Here is an 18,833-nt window from a genome sequence, read left to right as displayed (position 1 = left end):
GTTTCCTTACAATACTGTTTCTATGTGAAAGAAAGTTAAATATTTAATCTTGGGCTGATGATGTGGGAGCCTGAACCTTGCTGTGTTCAAGAGACAATCAGGTATAATATAAAGTAATATACCCGAAAAGGTGTCTTTATGAGACAATGGAAACATCTACTGAGCACTGGTTTTTAAAAGAGAATCCCTAAAGTCAGGATGAAAAGATTTAAGAGAAAGATACTCTCCTTAAGGAGAAAACAAAAGACAGAAGGAAACCAGAGAGAGAAAACAGCATTCATAGGAAATACTGCATAACATGGAGTCTGCCAGAGATTGACAGATACTTCATGGATTTATTAAAAAATCCCGAGTCTGTGACTGACAAAACCACTGCAGAGCTGGTGTTCTGACTCTGGAGTTCTGCTTTGCTTCCCAGGTGATCAATAAATACAGATTTGGTTTAGAAATACGATCTGCCTACCTGCATCTTAACAGCTGATTGATAGCCAAGTTCTTTCAAAGGATTAAGTCTTCATTTAGAGTAGGGCTGGGCTGAGAGAATAAACTGTTTTGGCACAAAGCTGTGGAAATACTGTATATGAGGACATACGGCTTTTCAAACTTTCATAACAGTTTTTCCTATAGAGTTTCACCAAAGCCTGTCAACAATTTGTTACACACTGAATCAATATCTTGTTTGTTTACATCTACACTGATGCCAGTGAATGTTCCCAGGCGATGTGGGAGTCTCTGCTGTTAAACTGTTAGAGCAGCCTCTGTCATGCCTTTAGCTCATGACAACTAGCACTTCCAAATAATTAATTCCTGGGCATGGTTAGGGAGTTAGTGTGGGCTGGGAACCGCTCCCAGTAAGAAGTATGCCTTGCATCTATATTGGAGGATGGAGGTGGAAGGGTGCTGCAGTAGTACGGACACAGGACAGTGATGGTGTCTCAGCCAGACAACAGTCCCAAGCACATTTAACTTACTGGTATAGATAGAGTCTTCAGGAATTTGAGTACTTGAAGAAAGGAGACAGAGGGATCTGTAAAAGAGAATTAATTTCAAATTTCTCCCCCTCTTCTTTAATTTTGTCAAAACTGTAATATTTTGGTGTTTCCTCAAGTCTCTGGTATCCACAACTCAAGGGAACAGAGTTGTCAGTGTTTTCACCATTCTTTAAACAAAATTGCCTAAAACTGAAAAGTTAAAGTAACTACTGTATATGCAAGGGAGCTAGTGTGAGCACTGCTAAAAGGGGGAGACATTTACTATAAAAGCCCAGTGCTTTAGACAATGCTGACTATTAAAATTACATTTTCTATTCATGCTCAGTAGAGAATGTAGAAAACAGCATCTATCCTTCCTCTTTACACAGCCTGTGCTCTGCTAAAGCAGGTACTTTTGGGAGGGAGGAGAGGGGAGGGGGATGAAGGGCGGGGAACTGAAATAATTTTTCTCAAGGCATTTGGCATACAAAAGGAAAGTTTACCTCATGATTATGATAAAACTCCAGTTGTGATAGGACTTCAGTAAAAACTCTAACTGCATATTAGGGCTGCAAAGAGTACTTGAAAATTTTGCTTGTCAGCATGGATGCTCGTCTTTATATCTTTAGCTAACATAATTTAAATATTTTTAGGATTGAATCTTTAATAAAAATGGCATGAGTCTTACATGTCACAATACAGTGTTAGTCACTTTAGACTTTTCACTTAAATGTAAAGAAAACCCATTTGAAGAAATAATGCCTTAGACTTTTCAAAACATTAATTATGGTGATGTTTAAATATTTGCATTTAAGCTAATCACATTTGGTTTTAAATAGAGAAGAACATTAATCAAGGAATGCATATTAGCCAGCATGTTTTGATTAACAACATAAAAAATGCCTTGAAGTCAAACTGCATTTTAAGTTCTTTGGTTTAGACTAGAAGCTGATTATCAATAGTGCTAAAAAGGAGCTAAAAAATCAAAATGTAGTCTGCTTCTAATTCCTTATGTAGCTTTTCTTGCCTATTCTAGGTCTTTCAAGGCAACCGTGGCAAAGGTATAATAGTTCATGTGTTTTTCTGACTGATAAAAGAGAAAAAACCCTCATCTTGTTTTATATTACTTAAAATGCAAGTGCTTATTTTTTCAATTCTCACAGCAGACCAGTAGTTCCTTCAGTGGTCTGCTAATAAGCTCACTAGTGAGTTCTGCTGAAATTCGCTTCCGTTTGAACCTGCCCTTGATGCAGGGCTGTCAGATGGAGTGTGTTTATCAGGCAGATAATGATGTTTGCAGTGGAGAGCATGTAGGTATATATGTGGGCACACAAGTGAGTATGCATATATAACACTGTTGCTGTAGAGCGGTTGTCTAAAGGAAATAAGAAATAGAAATACTGTCATTTCTAAGATCACTTAATACAGCTGGGTGTAATGGATGAGCTTTCTGGCACAGGCTTTCTTTTCCCCCTAAGTCTTCAAGCTGAGTACAATTTGGGAGCAGTTGTTTTAAGAACATAATTTTTTTGATGCATCAGGTTTGTCAAATCAACCAGCTCAAGAAATTTACTCCCTCTCTTCCCTCTGGTTGCTCACTTCTGCTTCCATTTCGCAGTCGTTATTCCAATAGCTTTGTGGATGCTACTGTTTGTGGGGCACAGTCAGAAAAACTTCCTTGGCACACGAGGCATTGAGTAAGCCGTGCTGCAAGGTCTGAAGCAAATAGCAACTCAAATCCATTTACTGCCGGAAGAATGTTTGTGTAACTGCACCGCCCAGCATCTGAGTGGGTCGTGTTTAGTGCCCAGCAGAACTGTGAATCTTGGCTCCGAGGCTGGGCTTCTGAAGGTGTGGATGCAATATATTAGCCTACTCCTTTTCTATACTCTTTTAAAATCTTAAGAGTAAATGGTATGCTACAGGAAGATTTTGCAATTGGTACTTCTTTCCAGTAAGGAATATGAGTACTGTATGTTTGCTTTTATTTATGCAGTCCTATGTAGGGATCTCTTTACACAGCATTTGATTATGAATATGCCACTTAATTAATCAAGATTTGGCTAACTGGGCCTTCTAAGAAGCAAATGGTAAACACTTTCAGGTGCTGCGGGATTTAAACAAAACCAGAAATCTCTTCCTTCTTTTGTTTCACATAAGCAAAAATCACCTTTGACTAGTGAAATACAGCACCCATGTGAAAAGCCAGCTCTTTAACAGTGAGACATGGTTGCCAGTGAGGGTGATGACTGTATATTTGGGATAAAAATGCAGAGGATCAAATTTTGTTTCCTGAATTTGTTCCCAAAAGATTTGCAAATATTTAAGTGTTTGCATAAAGGAAATTAAAATCACACTTTTTACTTTACATTTCAGATGAGCTTACTGTGTCGGTCTTCCAGTGTTTTTATTCAAAATAAGCACATTTAATAATAATAATCTGAAAAGATTTGAACTCCTGTATATATGCTCAGAATTTGAACTATAAAAAAACAAAATACATCTGAGATCTAATCTTGATCTGTAAACGTACAGTTTTTCAGGTTTCTTTAACCTCAGCACTGGTAAGAGTGAGCAGCTGCCTCAGCAAGATGGTGTGCCTCGCGTTCTTGACAGTGGCTTGCATGCGCTGGAGGATGGTTGTGTGGGTGGGTGATAATGTGAGTGTCTACATGAAATTCTCGCATGTGCCTGTTTGCCTTTCAGTTCTGAGGGAGGGGTAGTAAGTTTTCACTACACGGGGTTTCTTCCACAATGTTGGACTGAGATTTGGATCGCCTATGCTGCTGCCTTTCGTAATGTATGTCAGGCAAAGATTTCTTTTTTGGGGGAGCATTCATGGTAATTCTGCAGTATTCCCAGGATCTCTCATACAGTCAAGATCTACTGACTGATATTACTGGTTTTTATGATCAAATCAATGGGAGCGTCTGAAAAACAAATACCAAAGCTATATGCTTGAAAGTATCATAAAATGTAATTTCATGCAGTTGGTCACAGTCACATATGTATAGCTTTAGATTTGGTTGTATTAAATCCATCTAGTATTACAGGACATTCTAGAGGCATTCATACAGGTGTGTGTGAGTTGTTCACTCTGAAAAGTAACTCAGAAGCAAACCTGGGGATGTAATTGTGAGACTGAATTCCAGTTCTGTCATTAATTGGACACAAGCAGGATTTCCTCAGATAAAAGTTGGGAGGCTAAGTTACCTCTTTTTTTGCCTGTGTTGTGACTGCAAGATTGGTGTTCGTAGGTATGTAATACTGTGCTTTCACAGTTCAGGACTTAAAAAACTGGGCCATGATGGAGAAGCTCAAGGACAAGATTGTTGTAGCTTCTCTGTTCTGGCAGCTCTGAAGTCAAAATCAGCTGGTTTTGTTACTCTGTTTTTTATTCACTGAAGAAGGATTAATTCAGGAAAGTACTAAGAGCTGGCATGTACACGAGGCTGGGCTTAATTACAGTAGTCCCATCTAGTTATACTGTCCGTGAAAGTTAACAAGACTCTGGTTGGAGGCACGACCACAAAATTGTGTAGAAAAATGTGAGCTGTATTTTATCAATATGTGGTTTCTTTCCTTATAAAGAATTTCAAGCAAGGAGCCTCTAATCTGCTTGGAGTAGAGGGGAAAAAGTTGATGCCAATGGTTAGGAGAAGCATGGTCTGCAGTCACGCAGCATATAAATGGAGTTTGAAATTAAGGACTCAGGACTAACATTTGCCTCTCTATAGACAGGGTTTCACCCTATCCATGTTTTCCCCCCTAGTTTTCCCTCTCCCTGCCTGATAAATATGGTGTATTAAGGTACTTATTTAAAAAGAGGTTTAGAGTAGAGCAGTAGACTGAGTAAAGAAGGAAGATCCCTTTGAGAAGTTTGTTCATTTTGCTTATGCGTGTCCCTTATGACAGCACTTACACAACTGGTTCCAGTGTATCGCTTTTTCAGTAAAAACTCATCTGGCATAGCAGTTGTTTTTCAGTTTCTTGCAGAACTGAAACAGATCTTTGGACATTAAGACCTTAAGGCAATTTGGCCAAGTGGTTGACTCTATGTTTTCCTCCCACAGTGAAAATAGCTTAAATTGATTAAAGTGAACCCCTGACAGTCCAGTCAAGAAAATATGTTGTGTATGATACTTCTCAACTGTTTTAAGGGGATGTAGCGCTGTTGAAGTTAGTGTTGCTGTGCCAGTTTGAACCAGCTCAGTAACTGACCAAAACATATTGCAGAATGACAGATAAAATCAAAATCTGTCTTTCCCCAGGTCGAGGTTAGCTTTTCAGCAATGCTTCAAGTCAGTTCAGTTCTCTTTCCACCCAGCACTTTTCTGCACCAAAATAGATTATTGTGCAAATCTGCACTTTATTAGCTGAATTTCCATGTGTATCTCAGGCTTGTTGTTACGCAGCACTGTCTGGCTGCATCTTATTTTTCAGTCCTTTGTCATAAATGAATGGACAGTGTTTTATGGTTGGACTATTTACTTATAAAGTACAGAAAGTCTTTATTTTCTTCCTGTTTTTATGGGTGAGTATCTGCTTGCATATATGCTTTTAATTCACATTTGTAAACTGAAATTCAAGGGTGAGCTCAGGTCCTGCTGAGGCCAATGCAGCTTGGCTATTGACCTTACTGGGGTTCAGGCTTTTCCTCTGGAGAGCAGAAGCTGAATTAGTAAACAACAGGTACAGTTTGAATTGTAATGTTCCTCTCCCTTGTAAGTTTGGGTCATATTCTCAACGCCAATAAGATGCTTGAACTACTTACTACAAAACATGTGCTTCAATACTGAGTTTTTATTTCTGCTATTGGACATTAAAACATAATCACAGGCACTGACTCCAGTGCCGTGTTACTGGTACTGAACCATGGCTGCATCTAAGAATGATGTTGACTACTTTGCCCGTTTGATTTAAAGACCTGCCTCGGGGCATCGGCACATCTGTAGTTAGATGCATTGCATGCAATGTATAATAGAGATAAAAAGAAATTGGCACTTCCTATAATTTTAATCTGGATGCCTCTGATGTGATAAGTTATTTTGTTGTAGTATGTGCACACAGAAAATTGTAAGGAAATCTCTTCACTTGCTGCTCTCGGTAAGAACGTACCCAGCAACTTCTTTTTTTCCCCTTACGTTCTGCACTCATTGCGTTATCAAGACTTAACAGAAAATAGAGAAAAAACCTACCGCAATGGTTTAAATTGCTTTTCCTTTTTATAGTATCCAAGCTGCTAAGTTCCTGGGATAACTGACTTTATCAGTAATTGGAAAGTACTGTAGAGCTTCTAATTTACAAAATTTAGGATAATGTCAGTAGTGTGGTATTCAATCTAAATGCTTCTCAAGTTCACACTGAGTAATATGGTAGCATTTTCAATAATAAGACATATCAGAAATTAGTTCAAATATTTTAAGAAATGCGCACAAAATTGGCAATAAAAATACTTTATTTGGGGAGATATATTTATGGAGCAATATATTTTCAGTTAGTAAAATGTACCACATGACCTATAATTTATTTCTTACAATATCCTAATCCTAAGAACAAATTAAGCTTTATAACACTGTATAACATGGTTCATAAAAATTCAACCTAATAATTTTAGTTTATTGAGAACTGTGTAATGGTGGCACATCTGAGAGTTACTGAGAGTCTTCTCTTAGCTAAATATCTTCATTCATCTTATATATAACACGGGGAAGTCAACTAGGTGCTACTTTAATGATCATCTATGATAGTCAAATATTTTCCAAGTGCAGAAACTTTTTGTTGATAATATAAAAAAAAAAAAAACCAAAAAGCAAACCTTACAAACTTTTGTTTCATATGTTTATCTACATCTAAAAGCCTTTAAAGGTATGATAGTGTAGTTAGCATTTGGGGGTTTTGCTAAGAAAGTTATTTGAGTAAATTCAGACACAATATTACGTAAGTGATATTTATAATTTATATTGGTGCTAAAACTAGTTATAGTCATGAAGCTTCCAGTTCCCAGTACACTTGTCATACATATCTAAGAGGGAGTGATTTCATTGCTTTAACTGCATCAGTATTGTTAAAGCAACAAAATTTGTAAATGTGAAGTGGCCCTCAGACACAGTTTGCAGGTCTACCACTTACCGAAAACTTCTGATAGCCATGTCAATGAAAGTTGAAGTTTCTGCATAAAACTTTTTAGTTAAAGAAGAAGAAAATAGGCATACGAAACAAAATCATCCACATTGATGCTGGGATTTTGTATGTGCCACAGTTTTTGCATAGTTGTTGCATCTTTAGAACTGACTACCTATGAAGTATATGTGAGAACTTTAGAACTGACATAAGTGAAGTATACAAATACAGGAATTTGAACACAACCCCTCCCAACATTTACAGTTGTTTTGCACAGTAAGATGCATGCATATGTGTATGCACATATATATATATATAAAAAAAATACTGTTGTAACTGTACAGTGTGCCTATTAAATGTCATGTTCATGGCTGGAGAGGAAGCAAAAATAATTTTTGAGATTTTGTAAGTTTAGGACTTCTTCACAGCAACTAATGCCATCACACTAGGGTAGTTAGCCAGGGCAAGTACCAGTCTACATGGTAGGATTTCAGTGTGATGAGGCTTCATGGAAAATGTTATTATATTCTCCAGCTGGTTTGCATTTTTTTTCTTCCTGAGAGGCACTTAGCTCCTGCTCAAAGGACTAACAGATACTGGCCCTTCGCTTCTGCAGCAGATTTCATAGCATCTTCCTCTGCCAACTGGAGTCCTACTGCAGAGCAAGTATCTCCTTGGATATGAGAGGGAAAGTACTTATATCTGAACTTAAGAACTTAATGTTTGAGTAAATAAGCTGTCATTGTACTTGTTACTTCTGCTGATTATTTATATGTTGTTGTTTAGAAAATGAACTGTTATGTGGCCACACAGACCCACACTTACTCTTATGCCTCCCGCAAAGCATGTGATCTCTCATGACAGTGAGATCACAGAGAATAGTATTTGTGATGAAGAAAAAAAAAATTTAGATTTCAAGCTTTTTTTTTTCCCTTAGCAGTCAAATACTACTTTAGAAATAATTGCAAAAATTTCCATTTCTGGTGATGCCACAGTAAATGAGCTTTATGTCATGATGGTTTGTTTTGGTTTGTTTGTTTGTTTTAAGAAATTGGGGGGTTTGGGGGGTATTTTTGGTTTTGTTTTATGGGTTTTTTTTTTCTCTCTTTGTATGGCAATTGCTCCTATGCTGGTTTTCTTTCCCTGTCTTGGGACTTGAGCCGCAGTGGTTACATAGAAATGATGAAATGATGAAAATTGACAGTAGATAAATATATTTGAAAAAAAAATCCTGGTTTTAGCATAAATAATTGAATGTGCCTCTTCTTTTTCTTACAGAACGGTTTACACAGTACAGCCCTAAAAATCTTAGACAAGCATGGAATAAGTAAGTCTTTTTTTTTTTTAATTACTCTTTTGACTCTTCAAGGATGAGATTCATGCCAAGCTGAAGTTATCATAGTTACCTTAAAATAGCTTTATCCTTTTTAATTACAGTACAAATGTGGAATTACTGAAGTGTTATTCTTTCCTGCGTCTGCCAGTTTGGAATGTTTTTGAATTGCCAGTTACCTGTAAATAGGGAAAAACTGTATAGTGTAGTCTTTTCTTCTTGGGGATAGCAGTTGGCAAGCATATTGAGCTCATTGAGAGATGCTGTATTACTGCTTTGGGTCATCAGTTTTTAATCTTGTTTTCTCTGTTCCACTATAACAATTAAGAGACTTCTAAAGAATATGTTTCTAATCAACTTTGAGTGTTGTTTCCACATAATCATCCCCTGTTGCCAGGTCCATCTGGTCATTGCTGTGAGCTGATGACCATACTGTTCTATATTTTAATTATCATGACTGAAAAAAGTCAATGTGAATTCACTGCCTTTTTTTTTTTCCTTGAATTTTGTCCCATTTACATCAGATGGACACTGATATAAAGGTATTGTGCTCAAAATCCAGAAAGGTTGCCTAGTAAGCCAGGAATGCCTAACCAATCATCTGTGTAGTTTACTAGAAGTTTTCTCAGCACATGAAGAATCTTTGTAGACAGGATATTTGGGCAGCACTATATTGAGTGATTAACATCTTTTATGTTTTGAAGAAAGCATACATAGTTTGAGTTGGATGAGCAGGATAACAGCTATATCAACAACTTGTCTTCCCAGAAAAATTGTTAGAATTTTTCTCCACTCTCTTCTGATCAAAATTTTTTGCAACAAGGCTAAGCCTTTGCTGCACCAGAATTGCTGTTTTCTTTCCGATACTCATTCCAAGTTTTATTGTTGGTACCAACTGGCTGTCTTGTTGGTAGTTTACCAGGGAGTTCAAGAGAGAAGTCGGCAGGAGACTGAAGCATGTCCTCCTCCAAGTTCACCACTGAAGTTGAAGATACAAAATGCTTTGGTGAAGGAACTTCCTTGTTATAAGGAAAAAAAGTTACCGATAGGGTAGTAGTCCAAATCCTTTTTCAATATCCTAATTTATTAGCAATGGAGTGTGTCTACATAGCATGGTCACTTGCCCAAGATGTGATGAGGTCTATACGCTGCCATTCTATTCTTCTCCATCTGCTCCTTCCCAAACCAATTTGGTCCAGTGTTTTGGACTGAAGCACAAATGCATTTTTCATTTAAAAAAACAAACAAACAAACAAAAACCCTTTTGAAATTGTGTTTAACTGGGGGAGGAGAAATCTCTTAATGTAACAGGATCATAGTTAAAATTAGGTGTTAGTTTTTGGATGTGGTATCATCAACGTTCATCCTTTGAGTCAGAACCTGTATTTCTGCAGTGCCAGGTGTCTTTCATGACCCTGTAGCTCGCTCTGCATTACTACTGGGTCCTCCATGGTTAGGAGTATCTTTCCAGTTCTTGCAATGAGACGCATAAAGCTGGCACTGAAGCCAGTGCAGGCCTTCACAAAGGTTAAGTGTCACCTACCTGAGTTAATTGACTTTCAACAGCCTCTAGAAAAGTTCCTGGCTTGTCCAGTTCAGACTGGGAGCCTAATTTGGTGGCTTTCATGGAAGAGTCCATCTCCTGTTTACTCTAGAGGGAGTAACAGGAAGATTCGCTTCACTTATAGTTAGCTTTTGTGAATATCTCAAACAGTTTTGCCAGTTCTTGTGATCCTTGCAGGCATCTTGCAATGTTTGACTCTACCTCAGTCTTACTGCTTGGAATAATGTAATTCCCTGAAAGTCACAGCTTTCATTTTAAAAAGTAAGTCACTAGAATTGTCTATATTCTGTCCTTTAACAATGAACAAACTTGCAAGTTCATTTTTTCTTTGAAAGTAGTTAATGAAATCCAAAAGCTTGGAAGAACCAATTATATTACAATCTAGGCAATTAGATCTGGATTGGGAAAGAGGGACAAGGAAACGAATATTGATGTGAATGTGTTTGCTTGGGGGCATATATATGCGTAAGTAATGTGAATAGATACTGGCACGCTATTCCATCCATTCTGCAGGCACGGACTGAGTGTTTTTCTATATTTTAACAGCAGTTAGACTGAGCAGTATCTCCTGTGTATGAATAAGTACAATAATAGATTTGAATTTTAAAAGTTGATATCTTATATTTCCTTCAAGAACATTGCATGAAATTTCTGTTTTCGTAAAATACAAAAAAAGAACAAAACCCAGTTTGCTTAAAACAAACCCTCAGTCTCTGAGACTTCATAATTGACACAAGTTATGATCACATCACAGGCTGACTCAAATAAGACCAGAGCTTTTTAATTTCTAAGAAACCTCTTCAAAAATATTTATACATTTTCAGTGCTCCGTGCATAAAGGATTTGCAATTTTTCAGCATAAATGAAGGGATTGAAAGACCGAAAGCAATGACAATACATAGAGTTCAGCGCTTCATATATGCGGTTCTGCTATAATAGGAAATATTCAGTGCCTCAAAATTATGTATCATTTACATACAAAATGTAAAGGATTTTCTCTTTTTCTAGTGTAAATCTTTATCTGTGTGCTGTATTAGAGCGCTGTTGCTTGCATAGCTGTAGTTAAGGATGTATAAACATTTCTGCTACAGACCTCATATTCCCAAGGGTTTATAATTCAGCTATAAAACTTAACACATGGACAGACTGATTCATTCTAGAAATTTTCTTTCTTTATTAGCATGTTTCAAAAAGCAGCAATCGCTAATCTTAAAAAAAAAAATTCCTTTTTAACTTCCTGATTTGATTTGTTGAAGACTGTTGATGACACAAAAATGTCCCACTTGAAATAGAATTGTTTTAAGGGTAGTTGGGATAAACATGAGACCTAAGACATGGAGAAAAACATACTGCCTTTTGTTTTTAAATATGAATTGGTTTTGTTACAGAGTTACTTCGTCTCAACATCGTAGTACCTTTGAAAGATATACCTTAAAGAACAATGTTTATGGGCTTGGAAGGATTTATGTGTGTGCTTAAACTTCTCTGAGGTGAAGTCCTGTTACTGTATTTTATAGAGGGGGGATTGAGATACAAAGAAATTAAGGAATTTGTCACACAGAAACTGCCATAGAAACTGTAAAACAGAGCACGGCATTGAGCTTCGTGCTCCCAAATAGGAAGCGAACACTTTAAATTTTCTAAACACAATGAAGCTTTCACCATCTACTGTTCCATCTTTCAGGCACAGTCTGGCCCTTTACCTTGTTCGTATATATATTCTGAGGTCCTGGCATGGAAGTGTGAGAATATGGGTTTAGAAGTCTTCAAAAAGAGGCTTACCTCAAAACGTACATTATAATTCAATTTCTGTAAGGAGACGTTACTAGAAGGAAGAATAACACGCTTCCAACTTCTACAGAGCCAGCTTCATGTCTGTAAGGCAGAAGGAAGAGAGGCAAAAAACTCCAACCCCAAGCCCCGCAAAAAGCCACGGATGGTAGATTGAGGGCAAACTAATTGCACCTGACTGACTACAACAGCTTCCACGAGATGGGAATTTTAAAGGCAGAGCCAGACAATGGAACAATGATGGACACAAGGCAGTGGCTCTTTAATTCCCAGTCTAACTGGAAATTAGCTAGAAGTGTGAAATGTAACAGTGATGACAAAGTGAAACCCAGCAGGCTCATTATATCAGAAATCAGATCCCTAAAATTCTTAAAATAGGTCAGTTTTAGAGGCTACTTTTGGGAAGCGTTTGAGGGAAATAATTTAATTATCACTTATAGTGAATTAAGTTCTTTGGAGACTTTAACACTGAATTTCTTCACTCATTGTCAAACTACCTGAAGATTATAAAGAGAATATTAGTAGATAAGATGTGATTTATACATTTTGTAGAAATGCTTATAATGTTAGGAAACAAAACTTGCGTTGACAGTTGCTTCTGTCTAGTATGAAGCTTCACCTACATTGCATGAACTAACATATTGTGGAATGTGATTATAAAATACTGGTCTAAAAAGAATTAAGATGTGGTAATCTCATCTTCCTATAGAGTTCATAATGAATTATATTTTCACCTTTTTTCCTGAACTTTTCTGTTCAATTATCTCTAGACAATAAAAAACAAGAACAGCTCTGCCTTCAGAATGCAATGCAACCTCTTTCAATTTGCAAAAGCTTCTCCACAATAATAAACCCTTACAGAAGAATAACAAAAGAGAACTAATTATCGTTGTGTATATTTGGTAGGATATAAAAAGCTTTTTCAGATCCTTCTGTCATAATGGGTTGCATTGTGAGAAATCAGGTTGGAAAGAAAAGGTGCAGTTGAAAACAAATTCTGCTCTGCATAAATAGGACTACTACTTTGTAATTCCCCAACGTGGCAGTATTTATTATATAAATAACACTTTATTCTCACAGCTAGTCCCACTGCTGGGGATTTCTTCCTTTAACAAGATGGCCTCTGTACTCGAGACCTCCCTTCCTGAGGCCAGGTTGTTTAAAAGTTTCATTCCAGGATGGACTGGCCTACTTTGGGACTGTTGTTCAGTGAAAACTTCCTGAAGAAAGCAAAGCAAGTGAATAGAGATGAGTCCAAGTGTTTTGAGTCTGTATTTCATTTCAAGCATGGCACCGACTATGGAATTGTCTAGAGCTGAGACTTGGGAAGGGTTTTTGGTTTGGTGTTTGTTTGTTTGTTTGTTTGTTTGTTTGTAAATCTTTGCCTTAGTGGGGTTTTGACTAAAGACGAAACTCTCTTCTAATTGTCACTTTTAACCCCTTCACCTCCTGTCCCTTTGTCAGCAATGCTCATTGTAATGTATTCTGTAGTGCCGTTAAAAGAATATTCAAGCTCTCAAGCACAGTAGGAACAAAAAGCCTTACTGTTGTCATTGCTAAAACCTTTCTGATGGATGAAACTAAGCAATAAGGATTTAAAACTATACCTGTGCAAAAGGTGGATTATATGTGTACGACTGTGTGCAGTTCGAGTATGTTGAGGTTGCACTGGGGCTGTCCCCTCACTTGCATTTGAGGAGCGATCGGGAATCGTGCTGGGGGGAGCAAGAATGGAGACCAGGCAAAAATGAAAAGATTTTGTAGAAGTATCTGTGATTTAGAGGCATATAAACCTGCCTCCGTCTCCTGGTGATTTGCAGTGATACTGCTGTGCTGGAAAAAAACATTTTTCGTTTCCCATTTTGTTTCATATTTCCCATAAATACCCCTTTATCAGTCATTATCTTTCGCCGGAGGGACCTTAGGAACCTTATCAAGACAAAACCCATGTTAACGTGCGATACAAACGCGAAGTCATTTACCAGACAGTAAGTTGATTACGCTATCTTCGTAAAAAGATTAACTCCTCCGGTATCCGATAGCAGGCAGATCCACCCCTGAGGCGCAGCAGCCGTGGGCCGTGAGCCCCGTCCCCGCCGGGGGCGGCCTGGCGGAGCGCGGCGGCGGGTGGGCGCCAGCGGCGGCGCTGCCCGCGCTAGGGGGAGCGCTGGGGCCGGCACAGCGGGCCCGCTCCCGGCAGCGGCGGCAGGGCCGGGGGTTTCTGTTACCGGTGTTTTCCGAACACCGCTCTTTTGTTTATTTCACTCCTTAGTGGGGTTTATTAAATCAGTTCCGGGGTGGTGGAAGCTGCTTGTTTACACTTCAGTGCCTTGTTTTGTGGCTACTACTGTACGTTGCACCCGCTTAGTACCGTTTTATATGTTTCTGGCAGCATAAAGGGGCTCAGCTGCGAAAGTGCAAAAGGCAAAGTTCTCAGCCCAGCTCAGGAACGGTTAGTGCTAAGCTGAAATGCACCGCAGGTTTTGTCCGCTTTATGGTGATGATTTATATGATGCCGACTGAGAAAGATCTCTAGAGTTTCTCTATTTATCCTTTTGCCAAGATGAAAAATTCTTTACAATTTATATTTGAATGTTTCCTTCAAATTGGAGCGATTGTAAATTGCTCAAATGTTATAACTTTTATAAATATGGGGGGAGATTATTCCTAACAGACTTCATTGTTAGAATGTTCATCCTGACATTCAATTTATTTTTGCTTTATTCTAAATTCCCCCTCTTTTGTGTTGCTAAGCTTTGTGTATTGTGTTACATCCTCTTGGCCTAGTTAAAAATATCAATAAGCCTTCTAAACTGGACCACAAAAGCCTTTGTCCTCTTTTTCAGAGTACTAATAACTCTATGTTGTTTCATTAGTAAAAATTGCATTGTTACCCTCCTATACCTTTCCCATCCATGACAGCTGTGAAAATACAGCCCCAACGTACACAGATGTTCTTTGTTGTCTTCAGCATCATCTAATTCAGTTTCTGGCATTGGACTAGAGTTTGTTGGCATTGTTATCTCTGAACCTATCTATATTTTGGGTTATTTTTCCCTAGAAGTAATTGTAGTTCTCTGTGCTCTATCTTGTTTGTAGATTTTCTGCCCACATATCTCACTTCTGCTAGCTTCTTTGTACTAATTTTTTTGTCTTCTATGGTGTTTTCAACATTTAGTTTCATCTAAGAATTGATTCAGCATGCAGTGTATCCCTTAGTCCAGTTCATTAATAAAGACGTTAAATAAAACTGTGACTAACGCTAATCCCTCTGGCACACAGCTGGACACTTCCCTTCCAACTCAGCACATTGCCACTCATCATTACCCTTCGCTTATGGTCTGTCAGCCAGTTTTCAGTCTATGAGATAGTGTATCACATCCCAGCTCTTCGGAGTTTGTCCACAGAGCAAGACTTTTTAGAGAAATTGCATCAAACATTATCTCTTGTTGCTTTGTTCCACCAATGATTAAGTCCAGTTTTAAAATAATCAATTTATCTGATGTCTTGTTCATTAGTCATCTCTTCTTTTGATTGCCGTTTTGTCTTAGTTTTTTCCTAAAACTAATTTTGCTTCCGTATTGTTTATGTTTTGTTTCTAGTGTCTATATTTTGCTTCTATGTTGTGTGTCAACGTCCAGCAAATATTTGCCAAGGTTCTCTTCCTTATTTGAAAACTAGAAAGGAAGTATGTGTATATGTATTTTTTTTTTAAGTCTAGTACAATACTTTAGAATGCAGAGCAAAATTAACTAACGTTACAGTAACTTATCTACATGAATAAGCCTGTAAAGAGAAATGAGGAAAGAGAACTAACTCTTCTTGTGTAGATTTCCTGGAAAGACTTCTAAAAGGTGCCTTACATTTGTTCACTATCCTCACTAATTCCTTAAGAATTCCTTAAGATATTGAGACATATATCAGATAGACATGTTTATTTGGTGTTTCCAGGTATGATTTTTTTTTTTTCAAAGTATGTTCTTCATTAACGTTTTTGAGCACTTACTGATAAACTCTTTTCAGATGTTTCCAGTTGTTCTTTCTCCTTATGCATTTCTACATGCCAACATTTTATTAATTTCTCAGAATTACGTTTTTGGTAGTCTGTAACTCGTATGTTGCCATAGTGTCTGTGTTCATTTTTTGGTTTGAAGTTTAATACTTTCTGATCAGAGGCACCAGGGATCATTGTATCCTCACATGCCTAATTCTGCCCTCTTGCTGGAGTTCTGTACTGTTGGCCTCTCTGCTGAATTCTTTCTTCTCCAGATAATGACATTGCTGACAAAATTGAGCCTCTGAGATGTGTTTTAAAAATATTTGTCTGAGGAATTGAAGACATACTGTGAAGGCAGTAAGGCAAGTGAAGTAGACCTTACTGCTGGGTGTCTCATTATTTGTTTGTCGCCACTAAAGGCAAGAGTTTTCCAACATGAGAGCCAAAATGATAGGCACCTTAAGAATTGGCCTGGCATTCAAAAGTGCTTAGTGCTAAGCAACTGCTGTTGGCTTAAGTGGCTTGATATTTTCCACTGCTTTTGGTCATGTATTATGGATAATTTTTCTTTAACTCAACAGTTCGTTTGATTCTTATCTTAGAGTCTCAGAAATGTGTATAATTTTGGGAGATGGTGCAGACAGGCAATAAGTTTAATAATACGAATAACGCTACTGAGTTTTGTAGCTCTGCAGATAGTTTAAGCCAATCTCAAAACCCATGCTGTTTGGATCTGTTGCCAGCCGAAGACTTACAGACAGTAGTTAAGGTTTCTGCAGTGGTACAAACATCACAAAGTATCTTTACCCTGGACAAATACTTATCTTACTGAATTTCATGATGATTTGATGTAGGGTTTTCAGTGTAATTTTGACCACCACCTTTTCTGTGGTAGGATGGTAATCATAGGTATTCAGATATTGCTATTCGTGAGAATCTCCTGTGATCGTCTCCCAAAATTCATTGCAATTTTGTCATGAAAATCTTAATTGCTTCCTTTCATGCGTTTCTAGCTGGGGCGCGTCATGTATCTGCCTTCAGATTTGTGACTTCTTTCCTGCCGTATAGTACAGAGGAACAAGAATTTTTGCTTTTTCATGCAGTTTTTTTGAACTAGTGATGCAGAAACACATGGCATTGTAGGAGACTAGTGAAAAACAGTGATTAGTTTCAAAACTGGGAATTATTTGCTAGCCAAACAGTTTTCATAATTAAATTTAGTGATGTCTTTCAATAACCTATTTTGGAAAGTTTGAAGCTATTGTTTGAGAATTTGTGAAAGATGCTGGCTGCAGGCAGATCATCATGTATATATGTTCAGTGCCTGCTTGACCTGCGTGTCAAAATGGGAAGATAGGAGACAATAATCCTTGCTGATACATTAAAATGGAGAGGTTAGATTATTTATCTTCAGCAACACAGTGTGAATAACAAGCCTCAGCATAGGGCTGGTGCACCTGTCATTGCTGGAGGGCAAAGAGGCAAGTGGTTCCAAAGGGAACTGACCTTTTTCTTTCAGGCATTGAGTCAATCCCATATCCTAAGGCACACATTCTGCGTTAAAATTATTATAACTCTCCTGGTATTATGCCGAACAACAGACTGGTGAGAATCTATGGAAAAAAAACATAAAATGATGGTGATGGTGGTTTGTGTATTGTTTTTAATTAAGCCTTTATAGGAAATATATTCTGTAATTTTGAAAGACATCACTAAAACAGTTAAGTTCTTTTCTGATTAAGAAAAATTTAATTGAAGTTTAAAATAAAATTTTGAAATGTTGTTTGTCTGAATTAGCAGCTCGCTGGATACCAAAATGTAAATGACAATATTTATCACTAAATGTGATTCACAGAAAAACTGCATCCTTTTAAATAACGTAATGTATAATACCGTGTATATCCACCGTCTGCTATCTCAGCTGAATTTATATCCATAAGATCTGATTTACAAATAGACAACTTTCTGTTAAATTATTCACATCTCATAGTAATTGATCTTACAGAGTTGATCTTATGCTGGAGCATATTTGATCATAAATTCAATGAAAGCAGCCACTATCTTTGTGATGTTTGTCCAGCTAAATTCTTCAGTGAATAAAATAGTAAAGATGCCAGCTGTGTTTGTTTTATGATCACTGCTGCAATAGGAGGCTGGAAATACAAATGAATAAAAGCTCTATTTTTTTGTGTTGGATTTAAAAACTCAGAAACTGCAAAGAATTTAAATGGAAAAAATAAAATTTTTACTTCTGTCACATTCTCATAAATGTATTGTTTGCTTTTTTTGTTTCTATTGTTTAGGAATCCAGAGTAGTTTTAAAATATTGCTATTGTTTGGACCCTAACTTACAAAATCCAAGGAAATATAGTAAAAATAGATGAAATTTATGCTTTTCTCTCTGACACCATTGCAAGTTAAGAATGGACCATCATTTTTGCATTGCCTTCTTTGGTTAGATTCTATAGCAATCTTAAAGCTCTGTTTACTCCTGTGTACTGTTAGTGTGCCTCAAACTAATTTCACCACCCTGGCATAAAAAATCATGCTCCAGATTATTATTGGCCTTCCTTCAGCATTATGACTTTTGTAGAATAATGTTATATTCCTTTTATTTCTTTCATATTTGATCCTTAAAGTGCCCTTGAGTCAAGCTTTATTCTGCAACCGTGAGGGCATGAATCTTTCCTGAGATGTTGACAGATAGTGTTTGGTGAATATCATTTTTCTGTCAGATACAGCCTATGTCTATGCTGCTAACTAAAGCAGAGCCAGGGACTATCTTCTGGCCCCAAGGCCATGTGGCAGACCTTAGCTACAGCTGTACTAAATAACACTTGGGCATGCATCTCCTGTGGGCTTTGTGTGGTCCCCATGCAGCTGCAGGTGCAATTATTATTTTTGGGGTGTTCAGTATTAGTTTTTTAATCCAAAATTTCCAGAATAACATAAGACCAAATCTGCAGACCATGAGAATTGTATTTTCTAGCGTAAATTGAAGGTAATGCACTCCCTGCTTGTAGTAGGCTGGTACATGCTGCCTTTTGGGAATGG

The 18,833-nt window shown here is 37.4% G+C and overlaps 1 protein-coding gene across 4 annotated transcripts in view; it reads left to right on the top strand.

Moving 5' to 3' along the window:
- The window catches only part of CDK14 (cyclin dependent kinase 14), a 329,864-nt gene that overhangs the window by 228,149 nt on the left and 82,882 nt on the right, over window positions 1-18,833 (top strand). For all 4 annotated transcript variants that reach the window (XM_076331548.1, XM_076331551.1, XM_076331550.1 and 1 more), the window contains one exon: window positions 8,373-8,421. In XM_076331548.1, the coding sequence (XP_076187663.1) occupies window positions 8,373-8,421 (49 nt within the window). The remainder of the gene's footprint in view (window positions 1-8,372; window positions 8,422-18,833) is intronic.

This window comes from Aptenodytes patagonicus, chromosome 2 (genome assembly GCF_965638725.1).
Source record: "Aptenodytes patagonicus chromosome 2, bAptPat1.pri.cur, whole genome shotgun sequence".
NCBI lineage: Eukaryota > Metazoa > Chordata > Aves > Sphenisciformes > Spheniscidae > Aptenodytes > Aptenodytes patagonicus.
This window is presented reverse-complemented; position numbering and strand designations above follow the sequence as displayed.